The sequence below is a fragment of the Trachemys scripta genome, chromosome 1 (assembly GCF_013100865.1).
Source record: "Trachemys scripta elegans isolate TJP31775 chromosome 1, CAS_Tse_1.0, whole genome shotgun sequence".
NCBI classification, from domain to species: Eukaryota; Metazoa; Chordata; order Testudines; family Emydidae; genus Trachemys; species Trachemys scripta.
In genome coordinates, this window is record NC_048298.1 from 101,361,222 (window position 1) to 101,377,017 (window position 15,796).

Below are 15,796 nucleotides of genomic sequence, written 5' to 3' on the forward strand. Positions count from 1 at the left end.
AGCTGGGGCTCAGGCCAATCAGAGCGGCTGTTGTTGGGAGGTCACGTTCCTGCCTCCACACCGGAAGGTGACATTGGTGGACCGGCGGGCGGCTCGGCTCGGCCTGGCCGGTGGCGTCATGCTCGGGGCTCTGGGCCGCACCGGGGGCGGCCTGGTCCGGATCCTCCGCGCCAGAGACGTGAGGCGAGCGGCCGGGCTCCGGCAGTGAGTGGGGGCCGGGGGCGGGAACCGGGGGCAGCGGCGGGGGCGGGGCTAGGCCGGGCGCTGACGGGCCCTGTGTTTGTCTCCCTTGCAGCGAGGGGGGCGAGCCCTGCTACCGGCAGTTGCCGAAGGTCACCCGCCGGCAGGTGATCCACAGCGAGCTCCTCAGCGGCTTCATGTGGTTCTGGATCTTGTGGCACTTCTGGCACAGCCCGGGCTCGGTGCTGGTGAGAGGGGGCGGGGCCGGCCCGGCGGGGGAAGGGGCCCGTGAGCGGGGAGGTTCCAGTGCTGATGGCTGCGGTGCCTAGAAAATCCTAGGACCAGCCTGCGCGGCGCAAAGCCCGAGTTAAGCACCTCCGCCCCCAGTACAATGGGGGGGGGGCGGGGCACCTTTCTGCCAAAGTGCCCGTGCTAGGTGGTGAGTTGTGTAAGTTAGCCAGGGGGCGATGCTGACTTGGGAGGGGGATGGTATGTTGAGTCCTACCTCTTTCTCAGGGGGACTGTTTGGTCTTGCTGGAGGGAGGCTTCTAGCTCTGCCCCGTGATCCATGAATGGGAACCCCACTTCTGGAGTCAAGGGGCTTAAGTGATTACGCTGTTTCTTATGGGTATGATACGCCTGGGTGAATTCTGGGCCAAAACATTTAAAATTCTGTGCACAGTCTTTTACAATTCTGTATATTTTATTTGTCAAAATAACACCATATAATCCCACCAGTTTCAATTATTTTTGGTCATTTATTTCAAAATGCTTGTCAGCAAGTATGTCTGTAACAATACAGACAACAAAAAAGATTCAGGAAATGTTTTTTGACAAACAGATTTTTTACTAGGCATATTAATACAGAACACTGAGTAATAATTCATTTAAACTACAGTACAGAACTATATTTCCCGCACCCCTCAGAGGCAGTGCAATGGCCTGGGGAAGTCAGGGGTAACAGAGGAGCTGAGGGAGACAGAAGTAAATTGCTGCGAAGGAGCGTGGGTGTCAACTGGGGGGGAGCGGGGGTTGTTGTGTATGGGTGGGGAAAGTATGAAACAGGTTTTTTGTGGGGTGTGGTGGGGCAGCTGCCCCACTCCTGAAGAACAGGGATTAAAGCAGCCATGCTAGGCTGATTGGGGAGGCAGCAACAGCTGTGGCCAGCTCAATCAGGGCCCAGCTGGCCCTTATAAGAGTCTCACTCTAGCCCTGAAGGGAGAGGGGCTAGCTGCCTGAGAGGAAAGTACCTGAACCAGAGCAGTGCTGGGGAATAGGGCAAGGGAGCTGGAGAGCTCCAGCCTTGTAAACCTCCAGGCTAAAGGCCTTGATGAAGGTCTATGACAGGGTACTGGGGCTGCAGAGATACAGCCTGGGGTTAGGCAGAGGTAGCTGGTCCGAACCTCTTGCCAATGAAGAGTGGTCATTACAGACTGCAGTCTGCCCCAGCGAAAGGGGGCTAGATGATGACTGGCAGTAACCCCTGAGGCACGGTGGGTTTAGAGGGTTGGGGGTTCCCCAGGGAGGGGAGACCCAGAGTGTGGGAGTACTGCTGGGGCAGAACTCTGAGATAAAGGGCACCGGATCTGGGAGGGACATGGGGGGGCCTGAGGCAGGTGAGCCACCGGCCAGCAGAGGGCATTCCAGAGCTGGAAAAGAGCTAATTTCCAGGATGACCAGCAGGAGGCGCTGCACCGGGGGGAAGTGAGGTATTGTTAGGGAGCTTCCCCCATGCAGACCCTGGCTGACCCCTTGCCTCTCCCATTCAGTCAGGCATATCTGCCTCTGTCCCCATGTGTTCCTGCACCCCGTGTCCCTCCACCCCCACTCAGGCACCCCTCCCTTTGTCCCACGTGGCTCTGTACCCCCTCCCCTGGCCCCATGTGTCTGTGCCCCCACATAGCCACTCCACTGTCTCTATACCCTGTCCCTATGTGTCCCTGTACCCCTTCCCCCCTGTGGCCCAATCTCTCCACTCCCATTCAGCCCCTGCCCTAGTCTGTCCTCCCCCACTAGCCCTTATAAACCCCTGACTGACCCCACTAGAATCCCATGCTGTCTGTCTCCTCATAGCCTCGGTTTCCTGACCTGGCCTGATAGGTGCTGTGAAGAAAGTAGGCTCTTTCTCTTCCCTCACTGGCCAGGAGCTGCTGCTGTGCTCTAGCGCTATAGCGCCCTCTGGTGGACAAAAGGCAGAACTGCATCAACATTTCTGCAGAAGCTTTTTTATTTTTTTTGTGCACAAAAAAAATAAAAATGTGTGGCTCATTAATTATGCACACAGTAGTTCAGAATTCCCCCAGGAGTAGTATGAGTTAAGCAGCTGCCTCACTCCACACAAGATGGGCCGAAGGAGGAGGTGGCAGCACTGGTAGTTGAGCCCAGTGGTTAGAGCACTCGGGATGTGGGAGACCCAGGTTGAAGCTGTGCTACTGTGGATATATAATGAGATATTCATAGTCTTAGATTCCAAGGCCAGATGGAACCATTGTGATTATAGCACAGGCCAGAGAACTTCCCCAGAATAATTCTTAGAGCAGATTTTAGAAAAAATCCAATCTTGATTTTAAAAATCCAGTGATGAAGAATCCACCTTGACCCTTGATATTTTGTTCCCATGGTTAATTATTTTTGACTATTAAAAATGTAAGCCTTATTTCCAGTCATTGGAATAAGAGGGCTTGCCCTGGGGTCTCCCATTTCCCAGATGGGTGTCCTAGCTACTGGACTGCAGAATCATTCTTATATTCTCTTGTTTCCTGGGCCACTGACTACTTAAATATTTTTCTAAAGTGGAACAGTTATTGGGCCAGAGAGAGAGAGAGAGTGTAGTCCATTGGTTCTGGCACTTGCCTGGGAGGTGGGAGAATTCAGGGCTAGACTTCTTGCTCCAGTCACTTTATCATTTATCCACAGTGGTACAGCTTCAGCAGGAGACATGGAGGGAGCCCTACATCAGAATATCCCTGAACTCAAAATGGTTCAAGCACTCTCCTGAGAGGTGGGAGTCCTCGGTTCAAATCCTTTCTCCCTGTCCAGAGGGATGGGGGTGGGTGGGAGAATTGAACCTGTGTCTCCCACATCCTAGGCAATTGCTCTAACCTATAGTCTAAAAGTGGAGGAGTGCACCACCACCTTCAGCTCCTCCTCCATCTGAAATTTGGTGCCCTCTAGGCATGCCTACTAGATTGGGCCCTGCATGTGACTTAAGTGGCCAAATGCCTATCTTAACGCTGGTTTGCAAATCGCTGTGGGGATTAGGTGGGAGATAGGTGTCCAGACTCCTAGAGGGAGACAGCAGTGCACCTGCACAGAGGCAGAAACCTAGATGTTCAGGGAACTTTTACCCAAAAATGTAGGTGACAAGCACGTTTAGGTGACCACAGGGTTTGGCAGCAGTTTTGTGGATCACAGTGGAGCCAAAACTGGGATTTAGGTGCCTAAGTACCATTCAATCCAATGCCTTTGCCATCCCAAACCCATCAAGTCCAGGGGGAGATAGATGTTATAGCACCCAAATTTGTTGTGTTTGTAGAAAGAATGGGCCTCTAGCATCCATTATAGTTACTAACCAAGTATTTGGGATCTCTTCTTGGGGTAGTATATCAGAAGTTCCCAAACGTTTTCCCTGCATGACCCCATTTTGTCATGTATTGCTTCCCATGCTTTGCTCCTGAAATAGCCTCCTCCATGCAGCTTGACCTTGCACACATTGTACCTGTAAGGTCATGCCATATGGATTTTGATTTTCAAGATCGGCACACACCGTGTGTATGTGAGATCACATTGGAGAGGGACCACCATTTTGTAGAGCAAAATAGCATCCTACATGACCTTGCACTCATGTGTGAGGTCACATTGTGCAGTGGATGCCATTTAATGAAATGGTGTCATCCATACACTCAGGATTGCTATGACCCCCATATATTGATGGAATGATCCCACTTGAGGTCACGACCCTCAGTAGAAAATGAAATATTCACTAACTATTGAATGTTTTTCCTCTGCTGCAAGGGTCACTTTCCTTACCCAGATTCTTCGGAATGGACAGATGAGGAATTGGGGATCCCTCCTGATGATGAAGAATAGATTTACAGCTCAGCTACCAATGTGTAGGTTCTCTTGAAACTTTCCCTTTTTCAGATGATCTTTAGAATAAGCTATACTTGTCTTAATGTCCAACCTCTGACCCCTGTGAATTGATGTAGATGTACAGTGAACACAGAACAGGATTCTCCCATAGCACAGTTGATTCCGAGTTCAAGATGAGTCCTTAGGTGTTTGTACTGTCCTATTTGTCATGCTCAGGGTATTCCTGAACATGAAGAGGGATATCTGCCAGTAAGATTTACTGGCAGGCTTCAGGAGCCTTTTGCTTTCCTCTGTTAATGTACTGATTCACAGAATTGGGTAGTTTTTTTTTCTTAGCTGTTTGCATTGTCCCCTATTGTCTGGGACTTACATGAGCTTAGAATGCTTTGTGACTATCCTTATCTAGTTTTGAGGACATGCTACTTTATTGGACAGAAGAATAGATTTCACATTCCTAGCCAAAGGAGTATTTGCACTTATCCTGCTACTAAGTCATTCAGTAGTTTTGTGATAGCCTTAATCTATTTCATGTAGTGGGATAAATCTTGTATCTTCTGCCACTGTTCACCATGGTTTTTTTATAAAAGTTCAAGAATAAACTAAAGCTTTTTTGCATTGAATTCTCCATCTGTTTCCTGATGCCATAACTTACTGTACCCAGTGAAGTAGAGTTGAAAGGCTCTAGATCCCATTCCTAATACTAAATGCACATAGGCCCCTAAGACTAGTTTTAATCCTAACAGGATTGTGCTTCAAAGTTTAGTTGTATTCCTTTTTAGGATTTGTCTGGAATGTAAACTGACATCTGTTAAATCTTTGAGTGGGCACTTGAGTTCTAAAAGCTAGTAGGAGGTACTATGCTCATCCAGCAACTGCCTTCTGCTGCCTCTACTAATGCTAAGAACTAGTGATCCACCGAAGAAGGATGTTACTATCCCTTTTAAAAGTGTAATGGAGACATTGATTTAGTTCTTCACACACACACCTCCCCCCCATTTGAAGCTCTCCAGTTAAAGGAAGTATCTTCCCTCCCTTCCCAAGTGTCAAAAAGATGAAAGTATTTGCTGTCAAGCCCTTGTTTCCATCTAAGACTGGTTAAAAGACAAACTTCTTCCATTTGCGGTGGGAATTCAAACTTTTAAAAAGGTCTTTAAAAACCATTGAAGCTGTTAATGTAGGTGTTTTTTGCACTAGAACATTATCATGGGAAAACAGGTTCCTGCCAAAAAAGGCTTAGTAGATGGTTTGGGTTTTATTGGCATATGCTTGTACTGATATGGGAGGGACTCTGACAACCTGAGTTTCTCTTAATGTTCTTCCCATCTGTCACTTGCAGGCCCTGTGGTGGGATCTCTGGAGAAGTTGAAGCTTTGGCTCTTGTATAACTGTTTCAGCAAATCCATATGGTAAATAAAAACTCAAGTTACAAGCTTGTGCTTTGTTTCTTTTGTTGACTAAATCACTGTTCTATAGAAACTCTTTGCAAAATAATCATCTCTGTATGGGGGGAGGAAAGGGCAATTGAATAAGTTACCTTCTATATACTTTCCACTCTCCAGCCAAACATGTTCATGCAGTTGCTTCACAACTTTACTTTGAATTGGTCTGTGCTACACTAATGAACTGTGGTGGCAGCTGAAGATGTGCTGAATAGTATTCTGCAGCAAGTGTAATCCCAGACAAATCCATGTTCAGAAAGTGGCTTCATGTAGGGGAGGACAAAGCAGTTAACTTAGTTTTGTATAACTAATACTATCTTCTCATTTTGTTTAGGAAAGTTACAAAGTGTGTGTGTGTGGGGGGGGGAGAAACTGAAGTACAGCCTCTTAAATGTCAATAATATTAATGCCTAACCTAAAACTAGCATCTAATGATATTTCAACATAGGAAGAACTTTCCACAATAAGTGGGCTATTTTAAAAATAAAAACTACTGACAACTGTAGAAAAATGCAAAGCAAACTCATAGTAGCTTTCTGCTGCAGGCAGGAGGGGATACTACTACCCCTCAGACACAAAGCATATGTCTAAACTGGAATTGGGCACTAGCCTAGGAAGTGTGAGACCAAGGTTTAATTTCCTGCTTCACTAGTCTTCCAGTGTGACCTTGATCAAATCATTTAGCCTCATTGCCCTAGCTTGAACATGTTAATACTTCACTACCCCAGAGTGGTGGTGTGAGGATAAATACATTAAAGACAGTAAAGCACTTTGAGATCTATTGCTGAAAAGTGCATATGTAAAAGCTAACTAATGTATTTCCTCAAAGGCAGTGTGGAAATTCAAATCCAAATTTCTTAAAGTGCAAATATCGCTCTAATAGAGGTCAATAAACAGACAAGGAAGACACAGCCCTTTAGCCCTGTAAAGTTGGGTTCTACTGACTCCCACTCTTATGAGCTGATTATCAAACTTCAGAGCTGTCACAATAACAAAACTATGCTTGTTAAAACACATCTGGGACAATGTCTTGTAGACTGGACCCTTAAAAATAAATCTCATCTCAGATGTTTCTCCATGCAGTCAATCTTTATTATAGCAGTAATCTCATATTCACATCAAGTACATAGAACTTTTTGCCTTTTATATAATACAGAGTTCTTTAAATAACTTTACACAGAAAGTTTTCTTCAATCAATTTCAGCTATCAAATTTTTAATGTTTTCTTTAAGTCTCCATGCTCTCTAACCAAACTGGACAATATTTCCCATTGTACAAATTTACATGAGAAAAAACTTCAAAGTACAAATGAAGGGGCTTGAGCAGGAAGGGGTAACAAAAGTAGAGGGGAGGGAAACAAGCAAGAAAAATAATTTTTATTAGCAATTACTGTGGGACATTGGGAAGGGAAAGAATGGGAGTTGCCATGGTCTGTGTAACAGAAAACTGAAAATAAACATTTTCTTATGAGTTAAAAAATAAATACAAGTTTTAAAACAATTACTCCATTGTAGTTTTTAAAAGCAGCTATAGAAATCTACTAACACAATTGTTTTCTTAAGTAACCAGATTGGACCTTCTACAGTGAAGACTCAGACCCTCACAAAACTTCTGGTGGTAAAAAATACAGCTTAAAGGAATGTTGTGTTAGTTAGCACAGAGTTCAAACTGTGGGATGTACATTTCATTGCACTAAGTAAAAAAATCAAATCTATATATGATTTCCCTTTCCTCTCCTTATTAGAGTATTTTGTTGCTCATAAACAAAGTATTATGGAGCAATATCTTTAATTTTTTTTTTAAAAAGCCATCCTCCTTGCTTTTCCCCATAGGGTCCAACTAGTGAGTGCTACGCTTTCATGAACTTTTTAATGAAACATGTGGAGAAAAGACCACTGCACCTTTCCTAACTTAGGGAAAGCAGCATGATCTTGAGTGAGGAAGGGAGAGACTGTGCAAGTACCACACAAGTGATTAAAAATATGTATAACTATTCCTTCAAAACAAGGTGGAGTAATAGGAGAAAACAGGAGCCAGCCTGCATGCTTGTTTTGACAAAAGGGATATAGAGGACCTGAGCAGGAAGTTGCTGGCCCTCTTCCTAATTGCTTAGGAAAAAAATCCTCTGCCCTGCACTGGGGCCCATAGCCAGAACAAGTGCCAGTCATATGCAGAGGAAGGAATCTTCCTACTTCGAGAGGCTACTCCAATGGCTGGAGTAGGCTCTGTACCCCTGTGAAGAGGAGGGACACAGCAGATCCTCAGGGCCCCTGCCAGTGCTCCAGCCTCAAGGGATGTTCACAGCCTGCCCTTCCAAGTGAAGCATAGCAAACTGGCACTATAAGGAGGCTCCAGGGGTGCAGAAGTAGGGGCAGGATTTGCCTTGTTAGTCCTACCAAGGGGGATTTAGATATATTTTTTTTTAATGGCATGGTTTAGATAAGCACATATTAAATCATGATACTAGATAAGACATGCAGGTTGGCCACTGCCAGGTTTCAGTCATTTGGGGAGAAACGGAGGAAAAACAAGGCTCAGGAAGGAATGATGTGCATGTCTTTTTTTAAACAGTTCACAGCTTTGAATAAAAAGCACATTTATTGCACTTACATTTTATTTTAGACAAAGTTATTTAAATTATACCCACCCCCACTATCCCCAAACTACCCACCATCCCAGTTTGGTCCATTTTACCCCTATCCCCCCAACATCTGTGCCCAGATAGGGTTCATTGCTCGTCATGTCTTAACATTTTACTGAACTTCCAAACACACAAAACAAATAAATTGAGTTCAAGCAGGGTGAGCACTCAAATGAAATGATATCTGTCAAAACAAACTATTATTTAAAACTCAAACAACAATCTTGGCTTTGTGTTTTACTAATTCAGAAGTAAATGACATACAGGCTTATTCTAAATTACAATTGCTGCAGATATGATAAGCCAGACAGAAAGACTGGATAGTACATGTAGGCTATTAGGGCAGCTGGATGGGTTGACCATACTGTTGCTATGACATAATAAAACAAATGCTTAGGCAGTTGAAAAGTTCCCCAATGTTACCCTCTCCCCTTCACAAAATAGGGAAATAGTTGTGTTTTTCAGTGCGTGGGTTGGAAGAGGGAGAAAAGTTCCGGATATTTCCTGGGCATTTAAGTAAAACATTTAAAAAACATTACACCCTGATTTATAAAAGGAACTAAAAAGGGGTTAATAGAAGTCTAATATTCTGTAATAATTGTGCATTTAATTGCACTGATTTATATAACACAGAATTATATCCAAAGTCCTCCACCAACAACAAAGGCAGGGAAAGGACTTGAAAAACATTAAGAACAAAGACCATTCTCTTTTCCTTATGGACATACAGATGAAATATGACACTCGTATTAAAGTACTGCCAGGAGCAAAGATAAGTTTGAAATATGAACACATCAAATCCAAACATATCTTTTGTCCCTAAACTGATAATATACTCATCTCCCAAGGTAAACATGTGATTACAGGATATATGATCATTAAACAGTGGCTGGGGTTGTAGAGGTTTAGCAGTGTATCAATATGAGGCCTGAGGAAGAACTAAAGAAACCTGCTGATATTCGATTAAACAACGTAACCCCAGACCAGGAAATTACCATGATGTTCATGGCTTACCAGTACTGACAATCAGCCTTCTATTCTAGATCTCACTTTTCATACACTGCTCTGGATATTCTGACTTTCTCTCTCCTAAGAACTTTATATTACATTCCCATAACAAGATGCTTGATTTTTGGAGGCATCAAAAAGTCTTAATTTTTTTTTTAAATGCAACTCATTTTATTTTCTGCAGAATAGCTTCACGTTGCAGATTTTCTCAGACATGCATATGTCTTGTATACACTTCATTTTGGATACAAACACCAGATATTTCTGTAAATTCTCCCCTCCCCATCACCTCCATATAGCTTTTGCTTACATTTACAAACTCAAAAACTGCTAACTTTTGTGAAAGGTCCATATTTGCATCTAAATATGAAGACACTGCATTGGAATTAAACCAAAGCCACTGCTCTAGTTACAAAGCACCTAATATATATGTATTGTTTTAAGTCATGAAGGCACAAGATCATTTGGCAAATTGCAAAGGTAACTTTTGGGAAGCCTCATGTATACCATTTAAGAGAGTTTCTGGACATCTTTTCTATATAAATATTACTAACTTTCACTTCTTCGGTTTGTTCACATCAGCATCCCCATCCTGCTATTTTTGAGAAACTGCCCCTTCATCCCACACACACACTTAAGACTATTACTATTCACTGCTCTCATGGTGCTGACTAGCTTCTATATTAGCATCTTTAAAACCTAAAGACAAACAAAATGTTTGTACTCCAATTGTCTCAACACCTGTTTTTGATGCATTGATTTACCAAATAAGAAATAATAAAGCAGCCAAAAAAGGTAGTGTGTGTGTGTGTGTGTGTGAGAGAGAAACTTGTATGTATAAAGAAAGTGTGTGTGTGTGTGTGTGTGTGTGTGTGTGTGAGAGAGAGAGAGAGAGAGAAAGCGAGAGATAAACTTGCATCTATAAAGAAAATGTGTGCGTGTGTGAGATAAACTAGTATCTATAAAGAAAAAAAAAGCCAAACCATTGAGAGACAAAACATCCAGTATTTTCGAAGTGATGCCATGACAGTCCTGCAACTGGTTTTCACCTGAATCTCGAATGTACCTAAAAGGTTAGACTATCATATTACGTCCTGGTGACATTGTTTCAATGGACGGAAAGATACTTGTCTACAGTACTCTGAATAGTTTGTGCTACACATGCTGCACTCACAGTCAAGAAGGGAATATATTCCATAAAAACCTGCAGGCTGGAAAGGTGTGAAATGTTTGCACACTTCAGCTCTTAATTCGGCCCTCCACTACACAGATACCTTCAAGAACTACCGATGCCTCAACTGATATTAGATCATCGTGTCTTTGGGGAATGGACCTTGTCTTCAAAGTGTTCAGTAAAGCACCATGTACATAGACAGCACAATATAACTATAGAGGCAATTCTTCAGTATGTTTTTACTGCTGGACATTTGCATAAAGATGTGATCTTTGTTAACAGTTCACACTTCTGTTTATTCATTTCATGTCATAGTAGGCCAAATGTCCTCTAAAGAGCACATATACTGACTTAAGTAGAAGCCACAAAAATATGATGGCAGAATTTGACCCAAAATAATATGTATTATCAGTAATTGCCAAAGAACTCAATTGTGAGAAAGGATGATTTCAGGTAAGGAATAAAGCAAGCAGGAACAGATTAACTCAGTGACCTGCAAATGTTTTGTGAAAAGTGAGAATGGCGGGACTATGTCGAATATAGAGACATTCAGCATTTAACTGATGCTATTACCTTAAAAATAATCAGGCTCCTACATTCACTCTGTTTGACTTCAATGCCACCATGATGCCCCAGACAATATACTGTGGGAAGAATCCTGCATTGACAGGGAGATGGGACTAGATGATAGGTCAGGTATTTTCTAATTTCTGTATATGGGGGAAGAAGGGGTGTTTCACAGCTAATGTACTCCATGGAGTTGGGCTATGGGTGCTCAAGTGGTGGTTTTGAAAAGGTTTATTAGCTGCTCAGATATGTTGGATCTTAAAGCAGTATAAGTGCCTAGATAATTTTATATCCCAACAGGTATAAAAATATTTAATAAAATTACCAAACCCAGCATGTGGGTTTATGCCCTAGTGCACTGAGCTGGGGAAATCAGATGAGCTGAAGCTGTATGGTGTGAACAGAGAGCCTGAATTTTATTTTATTTTTTTTAAAAGAGTTCATTGTTTTCTTCACCCCCTTGCTATCTGGGGCTTTCAATACATGTCCCTGCTACTGTCTCACTGTTTACCAAACACCTGCAAGGCACCTTTAAAACTGATCCTATTTTCATGCAAAACGTCCTTAGTAATTTCTGAAGGAAAAGAAATGAAGAAAAACAATTATTTACAAACCAAATTTTCCCAAAGTTTTGCATGAGGATTAAGGTGGTCTTTATACAGATAGGAAGCTAGACACAAACATAAAGCATTACAGGTACTTTAAGAGAAAAAAACTTTGAAGATAATAGAAATGAAACCTGAAAGACTTAACTAAACAACAGTCAAACAACATACATGTTTTTCAGGGGGCGGGGGAAATCAAAGACCATGTGTTACTTATAAAGTGCTTTGCATGGACAAGGATAGCAATTTTCCTTGTGCTTTTCCTGTGGGCTCAAGAAGCATATTGTAGACTAACAGGTAATGAAGGATTACAAAATAAATTCATTTAAAATAAGGATAAAAATCATTCCTTACTGTTTTATTTTAACAAATACTTCTCTGCCAGCAAGAAAATATAGAAGGAAACTAGGATTTTCATCCAGTACGTTGAAATGATAATTCTTAACCTAGCAATACATACTTAGGCTATACCTTTCTTTAGGAGCATATGTAATTTTCAGTGTGCCCTACATTTACAAGCTACATCACAGGCCAAAAAATAAGAATACAAAAAAAAAGGTTGAGGGGAAAATATTGATACAGTAATGACTTCACTCTCTTGGAGTTAATATTTGTAAAAATTCTCAACTGTTGCTGACAACTTGGTTCCTAGCTTTCTCCACCTTGGTCTGTCACCTGCCTCAGACAGCACTGTATACTGCCATTACACTAACATGGTGCATGGTGACTTCACCTAACTGTGCACTACTGCTCACTTTGCTTGCTTCTCCACACTGGAAAGTACAGTAGACACTGCTACTGATTATTTTAATTCCTGCCCATTTCAGGAAGGAAAAAACCTAATAGCAGCTGAAGACCCACAGCAGAGAAGAAAAAAGTTGTGCTTGTTCGTTAAAATGCATCCTGTACATAAAATCAATTCTATTCATGTAGCAACATGAATTGCTTCATCCTTGTAGTAACTTCACGTCACTCTCTATTGCTGTCTGGCTAATGTTTGTGGAATTAACATGAATACACAGTATTTCAATTATATTTCACTTCAAATTAATCAGGACCCCTTAACCACAGTAAATAATAATTGACAAACATAACAGGCTACCTAGATCTCCAGGGGCACCCTTCTGTACACAATAAAGGTCCCGCTCACCTAGTGAGGCAGAAACAATGTGTTCAGCCAACGCCATGTGCGTATGTACACATTTAATTCCTTTACATGCGTCACATGATTTTATTCACCTAAGAATAGTGCTGCCAATTAGTGGCGTAAATTCTCCTGCCTCATGTAGAGTGGGATAGGGCAGAGATTAATCGAACTCTGAAGACTTCCGTGTGAGCTTGAATTTCTTTCTACTATGGTCTGACTTGCCTCTGTACAAATATTTTACGTTTAATACCACATATCGGAGAATTCTGCAAACAGATCACATCACAAGATATTCTACTAGAGGTAAACACTGTGCTGAACTTCATGAATTTGTCTTCTGATTTGGTAGCTTGTCACAAAGCTACCAACCATTTGAGAACTGGGCTTGGAGGGCAGGGAAACAAGGGAAACTTAATGTGGATACTGCCACCTTTATCCTAGTTTGCAAACTGTGGAAAAGGGGAAAATGGAGGGATGGGAACAAGAGAATCAAACAGAGGGAACCAATGAGAGGAGAAAAGGTCAGCGTGGATCCAGCAAGTACCGTTTTTTGTAGTAATTGATTGTTTTCTAAATCTAACACCTTGCCATTGGGACAAGATGCTCCACATTTACACACCCACTTATCAGAGAACACTGAGTTAACAGGATAAAAATCCTTTTAAAAAAGCTCTCTAAGTACCAAAACACAATTTGCAGAATGTCTAGTTCAGGGGAGGGGAGCACTTTTGTATTTTTTTTCCAATTCAACCTGAGAACTATTTTTTCCTGTTTATGAAAACCTTATACATTGGTAAGGTTCCTGGCATTAACCTGCACCCTCATTTAAAATAAAACTTTTAAAATAGGTACATACACCATTCCAGAGTCTGTATTAGCAGTTTTACAGACTTCAGATGCCATTATCGCATTTCTCAAAAATACATTGAATTAGATGATACAAAAAAATATTTTGAGAACTTGCTACATTTTTTTTTTTTTGTTAACTTTAGTTTGTTGCTGGACCAACGAGAGGAGCTTCCCAACCCTTCTGAAAGATGCCCTGTCTGAGCACACCAGAAAGTATTAGAAACAAGACAAGGGTAGTTTTTGGATAAGTGAAAAGTAAATTTGAAAAATGGTGCAGCATCCCCTTTTCCGCCAGATTAACTTCTCCCGAAGCCATCTACCACCCCTCAATGTATCAAATATGACTGGGATAAAAGTCAATGACATAGATCGATTGAAATGTTTGATATTTGCATTTAAATGAAAAGGGGATACTGCATTTTGACCCATAAATCAGTAAGCATGCCAGGAAAAAAATAAATCAGAACAGAAGATGATTCTTTTGATTAGCACTCTCATCAGATGTTCAGCCTCTGATGATTCGTTGTTAGAGGGAGAAAGCCAACTGGCAGACATCCAAAGCAAGTCTCCTAAGTTGCTGCAGCAGTTCCATCCCCTTATGCCTGAGCACCAAAGTCAAAACACGCGTGCCCTCTCCTCTCTCCTGGGAATGATGACAACGGTACAGGCAGCCACTGCGGGTCTCTGAATACACGTGGTGTTTTGTGTTGAAGGAGAAACACTGGCAGCAGAGAATTCTGGTTCCTAAAAAGATTATTCCCCCCCACCCTTGTGTTGGACCAGCAGTTCCATTCTGCTCCGCTCTAAGCTTACAGATATCTTTTCCTAAATTGCTTTAGGTTTTGAGGAGCAGAACAGAGTTTTGATGTTAAGAAACTGTAGGAACACAAGACTTAAATAATAGAGTAGGTGCTGCCATGGCGCTGTGGCTACTTGAACGCTGCAAATTCTCCTGTAGAGGGAGGACAAGAGGGAGGACAAGATCTTGGTTTAAAAAGGTGATCTCAATTATCAGCTGGACAGAGATTTCTGCAGTCTAGTTGAACACTAGGCTGAATATGTCAGATGTTAAAAAAAATGCAACAGTTAAAATTAAGGCACAGAAAGATCATACTTGTAGTGACAGAACATCAAGTGTACTCACAGCATACTTCATTGAAGTAACATTTCTTAAAAGCAAGCCATGCCCATTTTGCTCAGGGCAGAGGTCTGAACATTCACAGGAAGAAATCTTTTTCATCATGAGTTTTAAAATAAAATGCTGCCTTAGAATTTCATTTCTAAGCTTCCTACTGTCAGATGTGTACCACTTGCTGAAAAGTGACATTTGTAATAATGGCAGTTTGTCACCCTGTAAACCAGTTTTATCTTGCTTGAAAACTGGTTTAATAATCAAAAGAATTACTGTGCTTACACGTGAGTCTTTAAGTGTTACGCATTAAAGTCCATTTGATTATTAAACCCAATACTAAAGTACATCAGAAACTGTTTATAGATCAATGCAGCAATCTAGTGGGATGGGAACCTGAGATGTGAGCTCATCCATTCACTCCTGAGCCAGAAAGCAGAGTGGTGGAAGTACATTCACTCACCAAGGACAGGAAGCACAACAATGGGTGCCTAGCCTGGGTCTGAAACAACTCTAATGGCCATTTTAGAATTATTTAACAATAAATAATACTTCTATACAGTGCCTTCACATACACATTTAATTAAGCCTCAACACCCTGAGCGGTAGATCCATATCCCCACTTCACAGAAATGAAGCCGTGGCACAGAGATTAAGATTGTTGCCCAAGATCACCACAGGAAGCCTGTAGCAAAGCCTAGAATAAAACAAAAGCCTCTTGCCCCCAGATTCTGTGCTTTAGCCAAAAGACTTTCCTTTCCTCCCTACCAATAAATTGTACTTTGGCAGGCTTTTCATGGAGGATCTCTATATGTGCTTAACTAGAGGGGACTGAATGTGAGGAAAAGAAACTGGTCTACAGTCTCCATTACTGGGTTCACACACTGATGGTAGGACAAGTTATGCCACTCTCCTGCAAGAGGATACCTGTCCATAGGAACCTTCAGAATCCTTTTCCAATAGTG

At 42.1% G+C, this 15,796-nt stretch overlaps 2 protein-coding genes across 5 annotated transcripts in view; one reads left to right on the plus strand and one right to left on the minus strand.

Annotated features, from left to right (window-relative positions):
* Positions 1 to 32: 32 nt before the first annotated feature.
* NDUFB2 (NADH:ubiquinone oxidoreductase subunit B2) lies at positions 33 to 5,702 on the plus strand. Of its 2 annotated transcripts, XM_034779540.1 has the most exons (4): positions 45 to 204; positions 296 to 428; positions 4,195 to 4,292; positions 5,609 to 5,702. In XM_034779540.1, the coding sequence occupies exons 1-3, from the start codon at positions 119 to 121 to the stop codon at positions 4,267 to 4,269; spliced, it is 294 nt and encodes a 97-aa protein (XP_034635431.1). In that variant the 5' UTR covers positions 45 to 118; the 3' UTR covers positions 4,270 to 4,292; positions 5,609 to 5,702. The 2 variants fall into 2 exon arrangements, with proteins under 2 accessions (XP_034635439.1, XP_034635431.1); XM_034779548.1 differs by lacking the exon at positions 296 to 428 and having other exon boundaries at positions 33 to 204; positions 5,609 to 5,701.
* Positions 5,703 to 6,781: 1,079 nt separating this feature from the next.
* The window catches only part of BRAF (B-Raf proto-oncogene, serine/threonine kinase), a 134,610-nt gene continuing 125,595 nt past the window's right edge, over positions 6,782 to 15,796 (minus strand). For all 3 annotated transcript variants that reach the window (XM_034779507.1, XM_034779516.1, XM_034779526.1), the window contains one exon: positions 6,782 to 14,654. In XM_034779507.1, the coding sequence (XP_034635398.1) occupies positions 14,632 to 14,654 (23 nt within the window). In that variant the 3' untranslated portion in view covers positions 6,782 to 14,631. The remainder of the gene's footprint in view (positions 14,655 to 15,796) is intronic.